Genomic DNA, 17,017 nt, shown 5'->3' with positions numbered 1-17,017 from the left:
TCATCATAGAATATGATGCTGTATGATTCGGTTTATCTGAAATTCAAAATTAAATTAAGCATTGTTTATGGAAGTACAATTAGGCAGGAAAAGCATAAAAGTAATGATGCTGTTTAGCACAAAAAAGAAGGGAAAGAGTTCTGAGGAGGGAAAAGCAAGCAAAAGACATCCAAGCTACCAATGCTGCTCTCTTTTTTAGATCAGTATGGCGATGAAGCAGGTATTTTTGCTAAGTTCCACATTTATGCTTTATGCATAGTTTGATGTTTGTTATTTCTACAGTGTGCTCACATGGATACTGCTGAAAAAAGCAATCTACAGGACAGAATGTATGAGTCAACTAAAAAAACTGTATATGTTACTTATTCAAGCATATATTTATATGTCTAGAAAACTTAAGAGGGAAAAGGAGGGTTTCTTTTTTATCTTAAAGATTTCTGCACTTTAAATTTTTCATAGTGGGCACTTGCTACTTTGCTATTACTTCTTCAAAAGCAATGAAGAAAGAACTCCCAACATGAACATTTTCTGCAATAGTTAAGTCATATCAGCACCATGGTCAAGGCAGAACCAGCATAACATTTTATAGTAACTGTTTCCCTTATGTACTACTTGAAGTGAATATCTAAAAAAAAAAGAAGCAAAAATTAGCTTGAGTATTATTTAGTTTACATGGGATCTTCTGAAAATAAAAATTCTCCAGAGAGGAAATTTTTAAAGTTTTCTCATACTCACCAACCAGCTGCACTCTCCCTGAAGACAAAAGCACCGGATCGTCCTTTCTGACATTATTTATTGAGTCATCTACTAGCTCTTTAATGTGGTCAATTCCTATGACTTTTCCACTAGAGCCAACCTGGAAATGAGGGAATAATTCAATAGCTCACTGACCTAAATTTGTCTTTCTCAAGTGTCATTAAAGTGTTTCCTCGCCTACAGTCATATTCTGCAATGTGAAATGAAGACAAACAGCCTAAGCTTTCAATTATTCAGTTTGCTGTAAAATATTTACCAAATACAATTTTTTCAGCTATAACCCTCAAATGGATAATTATATTTCATTAATTATGAAACTAGAATAAGTCACAAAAACTTACAATACTAAAAAAAAAATCCTTTCTTCGATTTCTAATTTTTAAACCCCAAACCCTGAAGATTTAACTGCTTAGTATTAATATTAAATATTAAATGTTTAATAATTGCTTAATAAATTAATATTAAATACTTAAATTGCATTTAACTAATATTAAATGGTGGTGCAATCATTTTTAATTTAAATTGCATCTAAAAGTGTGACTTCAAACATTAAAATGTTACATAAAAATTCTATAAGGATTTCTACACCTGATTGTACTGCCTGCCGTATGTGGAAAATATAAAATACATAAAAATATAAAAAGGCTCAAAGTATAAATATTAATTGTAAAATAAAGAAAGACAATAAAGACTCTGAAGTCAGACTACCTGGGTTTACATCTAAGCTTCATCACTTACTTACACCTGGACAACTGTGGCAAGTTATTCTATGAATCAGGTTCCTCAGCTATAAAATGACAAGGAAAAGGGTCATATCTCATAAATGATGTGAAAAGAGACTATGTGAAAAGCATTTAGAACACTGACTAGCACACATGGTAAATGTATGAAAAATATTAAATTAACACTACTTTTAAAAAGATAATTCAGAAGTCTAATGATTTTTAAAAAGTGAATTTTTCTCTGAAACCATATGTCAAATATTAAGAACATATCATTTAAGTAAATATTGTGTCTAAGCTTTAAAAAATATACTGGGGTGCTTGGGTGGCTCAATCAGTTGAGTAGTTTCTGCCTTTGGCTCAAGTCATAATCCTAGGGTCCTGCGATGGAGCCCCACACTGGGCTCCCTGCTCAGCCAGGAGCCTGCTTCTACCTCTTCCTCTGCCCCTCACCTTGCTTGTGCTCCCTCTCTCTCTTTCATGCTCTCTCTAGCACATGCTCTCTCTCAAATAAATAAAGTCTTAAAAAAAAATCCTGACATCACATTAAGGAAGGCTTAATTTCTATAAAACAAGTAACAACTGAAAAGAAATACCGGAGTTCTTTTTTTTTTTTCTTTATTTATTTATGATAGTCACACAGAGAGAGAGAGAGAGGCAGAGACACAGGCAGAGGGAGAAGCAGGCTCCATGCACCGGGAGCCCGACGTGGGATTCGATCCCAGGTCTCCAGGATCGCGCCCTGGGCCAAAGGCAGGCGCCAAACCACTGCGCCACCCAGGGATCCCCCTACCTGAGTTCTTATTAAGGAACAGACACTGTTCTGGATGCTTAGAATACATCAATGAAAAAAAATATATCAAAATTCCCACCTCAAAAAAAAAAATTCCCACCTCCCTAGAGCTTAGGCTAGTAGTCTACCAGTTACATATTAACAGCAAGTTAAATGAATTCTAGTCTTAGATGCATCATCCATAAATCCCAACCTAACTAAACTAAAACCTTCCTATCTGGTTCCCAGGGACAAGATTTTTCATAATAATCAAATTGATTTGATTATCTGTGCACAGATAAACCTTTACTCAAGGTGCCTGAGTAGGCCTTCAAACAGATTGCATAGTTACTTACCAGACAGATAAGTAATAAAACTTGAAGTATAATAAATAAGGCATTTTTCTAAGAGTACTTTTCTTAATATAAAAGAAGCTCTACTCTTATTTCTAATTACCCTGTAGGAGTGTCTAGAAATCAGACTCTCTATATCATTTTCTGCCAGCTGAGAATTTGCAGGAATGCAGCCTGGAAGCTACTGGTTGCCATCTTGTGATCACAAGGGAAGAGCCTGACTGAAGCCAACATTTGGAGGAAAGCAAAGCCAAACCAAGAACCAAAGAGACATTGAGTCAATAAAAATGTCTGATCTTCTTTTGAATCCAGCCACACAAAATGTCAGTTAACACTTTAGACTTTTCCATTCTATAAACCAAATAAATAACCTTTCACCTCTGCCAGTTTGGACTGAATCTTCTGTTACTTGCAACAACAACAAAAAATCCTAAGTGATACATATTCCAACTGCTATACTAATAGAATTAAAAAAACAAACCTCAAAAGCTGCTAGTAAAAAAACATACAGCCAAATCTATAATATGTTTCTGCTGGAACGAAATGAAAAATAAAGCTCTTACCATACGTGCAAAACATGCAGTAAGGATTCCACTTCCAGATCCTACATCAAGAGCTTTAGCTCCTTCATGCAATTGATCAAATAGAAGTTCTAGTGCATATGCATGCTGTCAAGAGAAAACAAAGGAAATATTCATTTTTTTTCAAGACTCTATATAAAGTATATATACCATGGCATATAAAGTTGCCAACTTCATACCAATTTTCCTACTATTGTCATCTACCAAGATAATGAAAACACAATATATTATATGCTTATATTTACAGAATAAAGAAAATTTTTACTGATTAAATTCTTTTTTATTAAATTCTTATATTTACTTAAAATGTTTTAGTAATTTTAGATCTCCAGTGTGTGAATTTTTAAATTTTAATTAGTTAAAAGTCAAAAGCTACAAAAGGATCCACAGTGAAGTCTCTGCCCCACCCATCTCCAACCTTCCCAATCCCCCAAAATTTCACTCCCTAAAGGCAATCCATGTTGTCAGATTTCTTGTGATTCCTTTCAAACATATCCATTCTATGTATATATAAGCAAAATACGTATCTGTTTTTTTCATTTATCTTGAAGAACCTTTCTTATCAATACTTATATAGCCTGTTCATTCTTTTTTATGGCTGAGAAGTATATTCTTATATGTATATTATAGTAACAAAAATCTACTCCCTCCCAAAATCCCTAATGAGGGATATTTAAGTCCGTTCCAATCTTCTATAACAAGAGATGAAATCATCTTAAAAGGTATATGTGTAGAATAATATAATAATGCTTATAGAAATCTTATAGAGTAGGGCACCCGAGTGACTCAGTCAGTTAATCAACTGACTCTTGATTTTGGCTCAGGTCCTGATCTCACCGATCGTGAGATCAAGCCCCACATCTGGCTCCATGCTCAGCAGAAGTCTGCTTAGATTTTTTCTACCTCTGCCCTTTCCCTTACTCGTGAGTGCTCACTCTCTCTCTTTCTTTCAAATAAATAAATTCTTCAAAAAAATCCTATAAAGTATATTTATAGGATCAATTCTGAGAAGTAGGGCAGCCCCAGTGGCACAGCGGTTTGGCACCACCTGCAGCCTGGGGTGTGATCCTGGAGACCCGGGATCGAGTCCCACATCGGGCTCCCTGCATGGAGCCTGCTTATCCCTCTGCCTGTGTCTCTGCCTCTCTCTCTCTCTCTCTCTCTCTCTCTGTGTCTATGAATAAATAAACAAAATCTTTAAAAAAAATTCTGAGAAGTAGAATTGAGGGGGTCAAAGGATATATATTTTTATGTTTCAGTATATATAAATTATTAATCAAATAAAATCGTCTTGGATACACTTTGGACCAAACCAAGAAATAAAGCCTTTTCTATTCCATCCTCTTTATAAACGTACATTTCAGTGCTTTTCTAAAATAGGCAGTTAGAACTAATAAATATTATCTCAAAAGGTGTCCTTAAATGTCTGCTATGTTCATTATTAAAAATCATCAGAGGGCGCCTGGGTGGCTCAATCAGTTAAGTGTCCAACTCCAGGTTTTGGCTCAGGGTCATGATCTCATGGGTCATGGGACAGAGCCCCACATGGGGCTCTACACTCAGCATGGAATCTGTTTGTCCCTCTTCACAATTCTCTCTCAAGAACAAATAAATAAAATATTCTTTAAAAAGAAAAAAGAAATTTAAGCATCTGAAATAGGGAATTTTCAAAATGGAGGTACACTGGAAACTCCCTATTTATTCATTCACTTATTTTAAAGATTGTATTTATTTATTTATTTATTTACTAGAGATACAGAGAGAGAAGCAGGCTCCTTCCAGGGAACCTGATGCAGGACTTTATCCCAGGACCTCTGGATCACAACCTGAGCCAAAGGCAGGTGGGTCAACCACTGAGCCACCCAGTCTCCCATGGAAACTCCCTATTTAGAAGACAAATTTAGATGACCAAAGCCAGAATATTAGTTACATTGAGGGTAGAGTCTAAGAAACTGCCATTAAGAGAGGCTGCTAGGACGTAGGAAATGTTCTGATCTTCATCTAGGTGGTGGTTACATATATACATATGTGAACATTCATTAAGCTATACACCTAAGATCTGTATGTCTTACTGTGTGTATAATAACTTAAAATGTTATTAAGCAGCACCTGGGTGGAGCAGTCAGTTAAGCATCCAACTCTTGGATTCAGCTCAGGTCATGACCTGGGATAGAGCCCTATGTCAGGCTCTACACTCAGCATGGAGTCTGCTTGTCCTTCTCCTTCTGTTCCTCCCCCTGCCTCTCTCTCTTTTTCAAATGGATAAGTAAAATCTTTTTTAAAAAAATTATTGAAAAGACTATTTATTCCAATCACTAAAAGTAAATGATCAGACATCATGCTCCCCGATATGATGGAACAGAAAGAACCATTAGGCATAGGCAGTGTTCTTGAAAAGGGAGGTAGAAGGGATTAAGTTAAATACCACAGGAAACAATTAACCAAGTTTAGAATATGGGAAATTCTACAGGACAAATGAACAGGTTTTGTTGTTGTTTTTTAAGACTGATTTATTTATTTGAGAGAGGGAAAAGGAGGGAGAATAGAGGAGAGGGGGAGACAGAAAGAAAAACTTAAGCAAACTCTGCATTGAGTGTGGAGCCCAACATAGGGTTCAAACTCATGACTCTGAGATTAGGACCTGAGCTGAAACCAAGAGTCAGCCACTCACTGCAGTGTCTGGACCTTGTTTGGATCTTATTTAAGCAAATCAACCAGAAAAGTTTTTTGAAACACCTAGTACAGTCTGAGCATGAATTATGTTTAAGATAATAACATACTAAGGAACACCATTAGGTATGATATAGTATTGCCATGTTTTTAAAGTCATTAGATTTATATTTAAATATTTAGGGGTGAATAATATTATGCTTGAGATTTGTTTTTAAATAGTTCAGCAAGAGAGAGACAAAGATAAAAACAAGATTAACAAATTGTGGGTAATTATTAAAGGTGATGATGGCTACATGAGGGTTCATTTTATTATTCTATTTGTATATGTGGTGTTGGATACTTTCCATATAAAAAAGTTAAAAAGTTAAGACTACTATGCCACAACTAATTTAAGAAGGGAAAAAGGCCTTTAATAGATACAACTACACACAATCCTAAGATTTTCAAACAGTATTCCAGAGAGTCATTAAGGTTCCACAAAAGCCCTTTAGGGATAACACAAAGATGTAAACTGAGGGATGGGTGTGTTTTAGGAAAAGAGTAAGAGAGAACTAACTTTAACTATTTTTCATATAGATTGCTCTACAAGAGAGGCTCTTGTCTAAAGAGTGAAAAACAAACAAAACAAAACAAAACAAGAGTGAAAAACACTAGTGCTATGAAAAAGAGTCCTGGATTAAGCATCAAAAGTAGCTTTCATCAGACTTTTAATCAGTTATGAGGTTTAGAATTAATAAGATAACAAGTATTAGACTGGAAAAATAGGGAATTAATCAAAGAAACAAAATAACTCCTGCAATATCTGGCTTTCCTGATTCAGAAATCAAAGGACCTTGGACTTCTTTAATCTATAGGCAGTACTGTACCATCTTAATCCCAAAAAACCCTTATGGATATTTTTTTCAGTACTAAGTTTGTATAAGATTTTTTTTTAAAGGGGAATATCACTGAGCCATTATTAAAGCCTCATTCGATTTAAAATGTCAAGGCTTTCAATCACAATTATTAGATTCTTTTAATGCTTTTATCACCCTACCTATTATTTTCTGGATAACACGTTTATCTCTAAATCCCAAAACTACGTTTTTTAAATGTTCTTTTTTATAATTATGAAAAATTTTAAATCCACAAATACATTGAATACCCTTTTTTCCTTATATACAGTCACCAACTTGATATATTGTGCCAGCTGTTTTATCAAACCATCTGAAAATAGGCTGTGGACATCACGATACTTCACTCCAAAATACTTCAGCATGAATCTGCCAAAAAACTAGGACATTTCCCTTTGCAACCACATCACCATTAATACACTCAAGAAAATCATCAATTCAGTGTACCATACTCAAATTTCAACTAATATATGTACCATACTCAAATTTCAACTGTCCCCAAAATGTCCTTTAAAACTGTTCAAGGTTTATGCATTGCATTTGTCAATATAAAATATTCTCCCCTCAATTCTCCTGTACCTACCACTTCTCTGTTCTTTAAAACACAGACTCCTTTAGGGAGTCCTGTCTAGCTGTCCCACATAATACCCTATATTCTAGATGTGTGAATTTCCTCATGATTAGATTCAGATCAAAGATGTAGCAAGAACAGCACCTAAGGCTTGCTATGCACCTCCCACTGCATCACATCAGGAAGCACATAATGTTGGGTCACCTCATCCCTGGACCTGCCAAGCTCAACCATTCAGCTAAATATGGTAACAACTTAGATTACTCTTATCTTAAAGGCATAATTTTCTCTTTGTAATTAATAAATCCTATACTACATGAACATTTTTGTGCCCCAACAACCTTCCTCTAAATTGTTCTAGATTGATGATTTCTGCCCAATTCAATCATATTGATGATTTTTAAATAGTGATTTTTTTAAAGGTTCTATTATTCCCTCCATATGTATTAATTGGCATTCTTCTGTTTTTCATTTTTTCCCTGTCTTGCCTTTTTAAAAAAATCTCTACGAATTCATGAATTTTTGTTTCTCAATTCACAGTGTTACAATCCATTATCTTCATTACCTATCATTTTTCAATTCTCAAATTATCTCCAATTTGGCCTCTGGTAGTCTCTTCAAACCTGCTCCTATGTCCTTCCAACATCACCCCATCAAGCTCTGAGTACTTCCTCACCTTCCAAAATTTGGTCACTTCTCCAAGGGGAGTAGAAATGATATTTAGGATTCAATATCTATATGCTAAATGTGCTCAGGGTCCTCAAGATGCCATTTTAACAGATTACTTTTAATCTCTTGCCGAAAGCATATATCACATTTTCAATTAAGACTTTGGAAAATATTCCAGGGTTGTAGATACTTCCAAGCAGTCTGTGACTTATTTTTTTATTTTTTATTTTTTTAAGATTTTATTTATTCATGAGAAACACCGAGAGAGAGAGAGAAAGAGAGAGAGAAGAGAGAGAATGGCAGAGACACAGGCAGAGAGAGAGGCAGGCTCCATGCAGGGAGCCGGACGCGGGACTCGATCCCAGGACTCCAGGATCATGTCCTGGGCCGAAGGCAGGTGCTCAACCTCTGAGCCACCCAGGGATCCTCCAAGTCTGTGATTTAAAAGTTCATTACACAGATGTCATTTCTCTTTGCTCCTCACTTTGTTTCTTTTAATACTTCTAAGATGAAAAAAAAATACTTCTAATATCTATACAATAAATGAGGCAAAAATCACAAATGTTTGTTCATATAATTAATACTATTTTATTCTATTCACATTCTGGTTCAGCAAGCATCAAAGGATTATTACTGTTTGTACATACCCACATACGTATAGATAGATGTACTGTGTGACTATATATATACACATAAATACACACATTTTCCTTATTAAGAGACACAAATAAGGATACATAAGTAATTAAAATACATTCTTTTATAAGAAAATTCTAATACAAGCTATGACATGGAAGAACCCTGAGGATGTGACACTAAGTGAGATACACTAGTCATAAAAAACAATATGGCGTGATTCCACTTATAGGGTATCTAGAGTAATCAAATTCATAGAGACAGTGGAATAGTGGTCACCTGGGGCTGGGGAAAGCAAGGAATGGGAAATTATTGTTGAATGGGTAGAGAGTTTTAGTTCTGCAAGACGATAAGAGTTCTGGAGATTGGTTACACAACAATATCAATGTTTTTAACACTATTAAGCAATACACTTAAAAAACAGTTGAGAGGGCACCGGGGGTGCTCAGTGGTTGAACATCTGCCTTTGGCTCAGGTCCTGATCCCAGGATCCTGGGATCGAGTCCCGCATCAGGCTCCTCAGAGAGAGCCTGCTTCTCCCTCTGCCTATGCTTCTGCCCCTCTCTCTGTGTCTCTCATGAATAAATAAATAAAATCTTAAAAAAAAAAAAAGGTTGAGATGATAACTTTTGTGTTATATCCCTTATACCACAATAAGAACTGTTCTAAATGCATCCTTTTCAACAATTAAAAGACAATCCAAATAAGAAATGAAAAGAGATATGAATAAACACTTCTCCAAAGAAGATACACAAATGGTCAATAAGCACTTGAAAGGATGCTTAACATCATAACCACTAGAGCAATGCAAATCAAAACCACAATACTACTTCACAGCTATTAGGATGGATAAAATAAACCATACAATAACAATTGTTGACAAGAAAGTAGAGAAACTGGAGTCCCCATTTGTACCTTGCTGGTGGGAATGTAAAACAGTGTAGCCATTTGGAAAAAAGTTTGGCAGTTCCTTAGAATGCTAAATATAGAATCACTGTATGATCTACCAATCCCACTCCTAAGAATTGAAAATACATGCATACACAAAAACCTGTACATTAATGTTCAGAGTAGCATTTTTCACAGTAGCTTGAAAGTGGGAACGACTTAATGTTCATCAACTGACAAGCAAAGTGTGGTATATCTATACAATGGAATATCATTCACTATAAAAAGAAATGAATTAGAGATACATCCTACAACAGAAACTTTGGAGATATTGCAAAGTATAAAAAGCCATTGGCAAAATGCCATAACTTTGTATTATTCCATTTATGCAAAATGTCCAAAAGAGACATAGAAACAAAAAGCACATTAGTGGTCACCAGGACCTAGGCAGAGGAGAAATGGGAATTCACTGCTAATGGGTAACAGCGTTCTTTTTGATGTGAGAAAAATGTTCTGAAATTGGACAGTGGTGCTGTTTGCACAATTCTAAATAGACTAAAACCTATGGAATTATAGACTTTAACAAGATGAATTTTAGAGTATGTGAATTATAATAGCTTACTAAATTGGTTATTTCTTTTTGTTGAAAAATGCATCCTTTGCCACGGAGCTACTGCCATGTTTTGTTTAGCAGCGAACTAAATATTCAGCACCAAGCTTCAGGCGGGAAAAATGGCATACAGTATTTTCTTTAATAGCTGAAGATTCACCCCTCCAGTCAACTTCCCAAACATGTGGGGTACCAATTCTCCAAACTAACTTTTAGAATTAATGTTTCTATATAAATCTTTTATTTCAAGTAGTAGTTCAAACTGCTTGCAGGAATCTTAAGATTACAATTTTTATAATCATTTCTTTGAATAGTTAACCTATTTAAAAAAACATTCCTAGGGCACCTGGGTAGCTCAGTTGGTTGAGCCTCTGACTCTTGATTTTGGCTCAGGTCATAATCTCAAGGTTCTGGGGAACCCTGCATTGGGTTCCCTCAATCAAAGGGGAATCTACTTGGGGATTCTCTCTCTCCCTCTGCCCCTCCCCCTGCTTGTGCACACGCACACTCCTTCTCTAAGATAAGTAAATAAATCCTAAAACACACACACACACGCACACACACACATTCCTATTCCATGGTTAAAAAACACAAAAAAGTGAGGGATGCCTGAGTGGCTCAACTGGTTAAGAGTCTTCCTTTGGCTCAGGTCATGATCCCAGGGTACTGAGATTGAGCCCCGAGTCAGGCTCCATGCTCAGAGGGGAGGCTGCTTCTCCCTCTCCCTCTGTCTGCTGCTTCTCCTGCCTGTGCTCTCTCTCTGTCCAATAAATAAAATCTTTGGGGCACCTGGGTGGCTCAGTCAGTTGAGTATCTGCCTTCCACTCAGGTCATGATCTCAGGGTCCTGGGATCAAGCCCCGCATCAGGCTCCCTGCTCAGTGTGGAGTTTGCCTCTTTCCCTCCCCCTGCTTGTGCATTCGCACTCTCTCTCTCCCTGGCTCATCTCTCTCTCGCTCGCTCATTTTTTCTCTCAAATAAATAAAACTTTATAAAAAAAATCTTTAAGAAAAAACACAAAACAGAAAAACAGTAACAATAACCACCACCACCACCAAAGAAGGGGGCACCTAGCTGGCTCAGCTGGAGAAGCGTGCAACTGTTGATCTTGGGGTTGGGCATATAAGCCCCACCTTGGATGTAGAGATTATTTAAATAAATAAATAAACTTAAAAAAAAAAAAAAAGCTCAAAACAAAAAAAAGAAAACAGAAAAATTGCTAACGTGTAGAGGGTACAAAGTAAAAAGCAGATCTCGCTTTCACTCTCATCCCTCCAATCATCTAATTATGACCTGAGAAGAAATCATTTTTAGGGCAGCCCACCCGGGTGGCTCAGTGGTTTAGTGCCTGCCTTCAGCCCAGGGTATGATCCTGGAGACCCAGGATCGAGTCCCACGTCCAGCTCCCTCCATGGAGCCTGCTTCTCCCTCTGCCTGTGTCTCTGCCTCTCTCTCCGTGTGTCTCTCATGAATAAATAAATAAAATCTTAAAAAAAAAAAAAGAAAAAATAATTTTTAGTTTTCATGCCTATTAAGAAGACATGTGTGTTTGTATATGTGCACATTTGATTTACTATTCTGTATTCTACATTTATACTTAATGTTTCCTGAACATCTTGCCATGTTGGTACTTACAGATATTCCTCACTTAACAGCTACAGTATTTCACTGTATGGATGTACTATAACTATTAACCATCTACTATTAGTTGCCTATATCAGTGTTGTTTTTTGTTTTCTATTATAAATAATGTGGCAATGAACATCTAGTCATTTTGTACCTAAAAAAAAAGCACAGGATAAATATCTTGAAACAAAACAGAAGAGTGTAAGATATATTTATTTCACATTTTATAGATTTGTCAAACTGTCTTCCAACACTCTAACAATTTACTCTCTCAACAAAAAGTATGTGACTGTTTCCCCCTCTCCAATACAAAGTATTAAATTTTTTAATCTCTGACAATCTGATAGGTGAATAATGGTACTTCACTACAATGCTAATGTGTAATTTACTAAGTATATAAATATTAATGTAAATGACATTTTTTTAAATTTGTTTAAATGTTAACATCATCTGTATTTCTTTTTCTATGAACTATCATTCTTGTACTTTACCTATATTCTTTTGGGTTTCCCAGTCTTTCACGCTTCTTAATTTATAAAATGCACACCAATACTTATATATGAAAATTAACCCTAGGTTGTTACATGTATTACAAATACTTTCCTCAGTTTTTCTTCTTTTAATTTTGCTTACAACATTTTTTTCTCCGCAGAATTCCTAAATTCTTATGTTGCAAAATATACCATGGTTTTAATGGCTTGACTTTTGTCACATTTTAAAAAGTCATTTCTAGGGGCACCTGGATGGTGCCCTAGTTGGTTAAGCATCTGACTCTTGATTTCAGCTTAGCTCATGATCTCAGAGGTCATCAGATCCAGCCCCACATTGGGCTCCACACTCAGCAGAGAGTCTGGCTCTCTTTCTCTCTCTATGCCCCCGCAGCCTCTCCCCCAGCTCATACTCTCTTACTAAAATAAATAAATCTTTAAAATATAAATAAAAATAAATTTTAAAAGTGTAATTTCTATTTAATGTTTACAAATATTTTTCCTATATTTTCATCGTATAATTACCAGTTCATCATAATATACATGTTAATTTATCTTTTTTTTTAAGATTTTATTTATTTATTCATGACAGACACAGAGAGTGAGAGAAAGAGAGGCAAAGACCTAGGCAGAGACCTAGGCAGAAGGAGAAGCAGGTTCCATGCAGGAAGTCCGATGTGAGACTCGATCCTGGGACTTCAGGATCACACCCTGAGCCAAAGGCAGATGCTCAACCGCTGAGCCACCCAGGTGTTCATGAATTTATCTTAATATAAAGAAGGCTTTCTCTTTAAATGAGAGCTTCTCCAATCCCAAATACTTTCAGAGAATGAGAAAGCTATTGTTCTTCTCCCCAAAAACTAACAGAGTACTCATTCAAATAACTGACATTTAAAACCCAAGAAAATTCCCAACAGATTAAAAGTGCTAGATAACTTAAAATAGGTTCTTTTCAAAGGTACAGAACTTCATAGCTGCTATACTTGACCAGACCCTAATGAATTTTCCAAATAAGTTAAGAAATAATATTCAATTTGAGATTTCTACAATATATCCATTATATTATTTAAAATATTCTCTTCCTTTTTTTTTTTTAAAGATTTTATTTATTTATTCATGAGCGACACTGAGAGAGAGAGAGAGAGAGAGAAAGGCAGATACATAGGCAGAGGGAGAAGCAGGTTCCATGCAGGGAGCTCAATGTGGGACTCGATCCTGGGGACTCCAGGATCATGCCCTGGGCTGAAGGCAGCCACTAAACCACTGAGCCACCCAGGTGTCCCAAATATTCTCTTCCTTAATTTTTCATCACTAAATAACCTTTTATATCCAATTTTTATGCGACTAGATACTAACGACAACCAACAAAAACTTTAATGACTATTTCTACCAAGAAGACTTTCCTCTGTATGTATATTAAGAACAAGAGGTTCATTACCCATCTACATAACTCATAGATGATAAAACTGATCCAATTAAAAGTTTAACTTTTTAAACGTTTTTTACTGAAGAAAACAATCTTACAGGAAAAATGTGATCCACTCATACCCAAAGGACCAAAGTTAACTTACCATGTGTGGAGCACTGATTGTTGCTTGGAAACCTGCAAAAGAAGAAGAAAACTACTGACATACTCAGCTGCAAAAACATACCAGACACTCCATGTAACTCCTTTTCTAACATCTACAAATTCTGTTTCATAGTAATATTTTTTTTATTTTTATGATCTCAAGGAAATAAAACTTTTATTTTGCATTTTAGAGTACTGTCAAGAAGCTTAGTTAAAATGAGAAAATACAATCCTGCCAAAGCCTAATGTGCTCATCTAGTATAACACTCCCACTATTTCTGAAAATTTCTTCTCCCATAGAGTTAGCTAAGAAAGTGAGAATGTCAAGAAGTTGAGTTGGTAAGTTTATGACTTGATTTCTCTCTCTGGGTTTGTTTTTTTTAAGATTTTTATTTATTTATTCATGAGAGACACAGAGAGAGAGAGAAAGGCAGAGACACAGGGAGAGGGAGAAGCAGGCTCCTCAAGGGTAGCCTGATGTGGGACTTGATCCTGGAACTCCGGGACCATGCCCTGAACCGAACGCAGAATGCTCGACCACTAAGCAACACAGGTATCCTTCTCTCAGGGTTTATAAAAAGAAAATAAACTTCCACATATAATAAATATGCAAAATCTTTGAAAATTAAATTGCTTCATATTTCTGGCAACTTACTGAGCAACTGGCAAACAAAGCAGCTTAAGAGACTAATAAACGACCTCAATTTACTCTGTATACTATCACCTGGTGGTAATTTACAATCTTTTCTTAGTTTTTAGCTTTCAGGTTTTTTCTTCCAGTGCTGCTTTCTCAAAACTTATTTACCTGCTTCTGCATCTGAAGCAATTTTCACTGAGCGGTGGTAGCAGGTGCCTTCGGGGTTCAGAAGCTCCCCAGGATCTTCTTTGCTGACTGTCATAGTGCTTCAAAAGAAGAAAGTATGGCAGCTGGCTGACTGAATCCTGAGGCCCTTCTAAGCCTCAAAGGCGCCCACTGCCAAGGCTCAGCAGTTCAGCAAAACCTGCTTCAGGAGAAGGAGTTAAATATCGAATTTTCTAAAACCAAGCACAAACCTAAAAATTCAGCGCAAGTAAAGCAGAGAAGTCAGTAACCACTTAATTACATTTACTTCCTTTAATATTGATTTATAAAACTAATATTAATGTGAAAAACAGCTTTAGTCAACATTAAGGCCCTAAAGAAAACTTAGCTTAAACTTAAATTTTCATTAAAAGTATGTCTTAAAGAAAATGTTTAGGGATCCCTGGGTGGCGCAGTGGTTTGGTGCCTGCCTTTGGCCCAGGGCGCGATCCTGGAGACCCAGGATCAAATCCCACATCAGGCTCCCGGTGCATGGAGCCTGCTTCTCCCTCTGCCTATGCCTCTGCCTCTCTCTCTCTCTCTGTGACTATCATAAATAAATAAAAATTAAAAAAAAAGAAAAAGAAAATGTTTAAAATATTCTCTCTATATATTACATGCAGTTTGAAAAAATAGAAAAGGTACTTCATACATAACATCATTTTATTGAAATGGCTATGTTTGGGATTATGACATTTAACTGAGGCATAAAATTTCAAACTAGCAAGGTAGTAATAGATAAATATCTGTGTTCCAATCTATTTTTACTTAACAAAAATTATACAGTAAATGAGTAAAAATGTGGCATTTTCAGAAATCCAGAGCTTACCTATTGATTGTGGAGAATCCATATAAGGGTTACATTTTGCATAGTGGGAACGGTCTGTAGCCAGCATTACTTCAAATACTTTATCTGTTTTGATGATTCCATTTTCTGAAATGAATGAGGCAAAAATTTTAAGCTAGGAGTGAGATGATTAGATGTACTTTAGAATAATTATTATGCCTGTACTGCAGAGACTGGACTGGAAGAGAGCAAGACTGGAAGTTGCTGCAATTGCCCAGGTAAACACAGCCTGGTCTTCAGTGATGACATTAAGGAGGAAGAAATGTAGAAGGATTTGAGTTTTATTTACTAGGTAATATATACCTAACTAGCTCTGGGTAATGGCTGAGATGCTGATATCAGACACTGATTTGTGAAATCCTGGAGAAGGCTCAGAGTTAAGGAGGAGAAGCATAACTTATTCAGTTAGTGACTATAAACCATACAAGTAGAAATTTGCAGAGCCAGTCTACTGAACACATAGATCTGGGGCTCAGGAAAGAGATCTAAGACAGTGATACAGACTTCTAGACATGTAGATGGGAAGTGAAGCAATGGAAGTAAACTCAAAAGGCCAGGGAAGATACACAGAGACGAAAAACAAAAGTGAACACTGACGAGATGTGCAAAGGAAGTGGAACCTTAAAAGATTATGACAAAAAGCAGCCACAAGGGTAGATGAAAATAGATAAACCGTTACAAAGCCCAAGTGAAAAGAAATTTTTCAAGAAGGAAAGTAAGGTCAATAAGGATTATATTTGGCTCCCCCAATAAACTATAAGTTCTTTGATATTAAATAGAAGACTTTAAACTTGAATAACCCTCTTGGTACCATGCACAGTTATTATTCAGTAAAGCCCTTATTAGTTCACTCAGTATGTTTACTGACTGTCTAAAACACACCAGACACAATGATACATGCTAAGAATCATACAGATAATTTTACAATTTAAATGGGTGAATTATATAGTATAAAAGTATACTTTAGCAAAGTTTTTTTAAAAGATATTATTTATTTATTCATGAGAAACAGAGAGAAAGAGAGGCAGAGACACAGGCAGGAGGGCGAAGCAGGTTCCATGCAGGGAGCCCGACGTCTCCAGGATCACACCCTGGGCTGAAGGCAGTGCTAAACTGCTGAGCCACGCAGGCTGCCCAGTAAAGCTGTTTTTTAAAAAAATTCAATGAGGGCACCTGGGTGGCTCAGTTGGTTAAGTGTCCAGCTCTTGGTTTTGGCTCAGGTTGTGATCTTGGGGTCCTAAGACCAAGCCCTATGTTGGGCCCCACAATCAGTGTGGAGTCTGCTTGTCCCTCTCCCTCTGCTCCTCCACTTGCTCGCTCAATCTCTCTCTCTCGTAAATAAATTAAAAATCTTAAAAAAATTTAATGAGACTAGGAGTGGCAATCATGAGAGGCTCTGATTCTGGAGGAGAATCAAAAGAAAATAGGGAAAGGATGACGCCTTTTGGTGCAGCAATGAAGGGAAAAGATAATTAAGGATCTGGCAGAAACAAAAGAGCAAGAAGATGTGCCGACCTCTCCC

At 36.3% G+C, this 17,017-nt stretch overlaps 1 protein-coding gene across 2 annotated transcripts in view; it reads right to left on the bottom strand.

Moving 5' to 3' along the window:
- Positions 1–17,017, bottom strand: part of PCMT1 (protein-L-isoaspartate (D-aspartate) O-methyltransferase) — a 44,842-nt gene that overhangs the window by 14,333 nt on the left and 13,492 nt on the right. For both annotated transcript variants that reach the window (XM_038526315.1, XM_038526314.1), the window contains exons 2-5: positions 15,478–15,582; positions 13,809–13,840; positions 3,167–3,271; positions 736–856 (exon numbers count right to left, since the gene is read on the bottom strand). In XM_038526315.1, the coding sequence (XP_038382243.1) occupies positions 736–856; positions 3,167–3,271; positions 13,809–13,840; positions 15,478–15,582 (363 nt within the window). The remainder of the gene's footprint in view (positions 1–735; positions 857–3,166; positions 3,272–13,808; positions 13,841–15,477; positions 15,583–17,017) is intronic.

This window comes from Canis lupus, chromosome 1, assembly GCF_011100685.1.
Source record: "Canis lupus familiaris isolate Mischka breed German Shepherd chromosome 1, alternate assembly UU_Cfam_GSD_1.0, whole genome shotgun sequence".
Classification (NCBI taxonomy): domain Eukaryota; kingdom Metazoa; phylum Chordata; class Mammalia; order Carnivora; family Canidae; genus Canis; species Canis lupus.
Note: the sequence above shows the minus strand (reverse complement) of the source record. Positions and strands in the feature narration are given on the sequence as shown.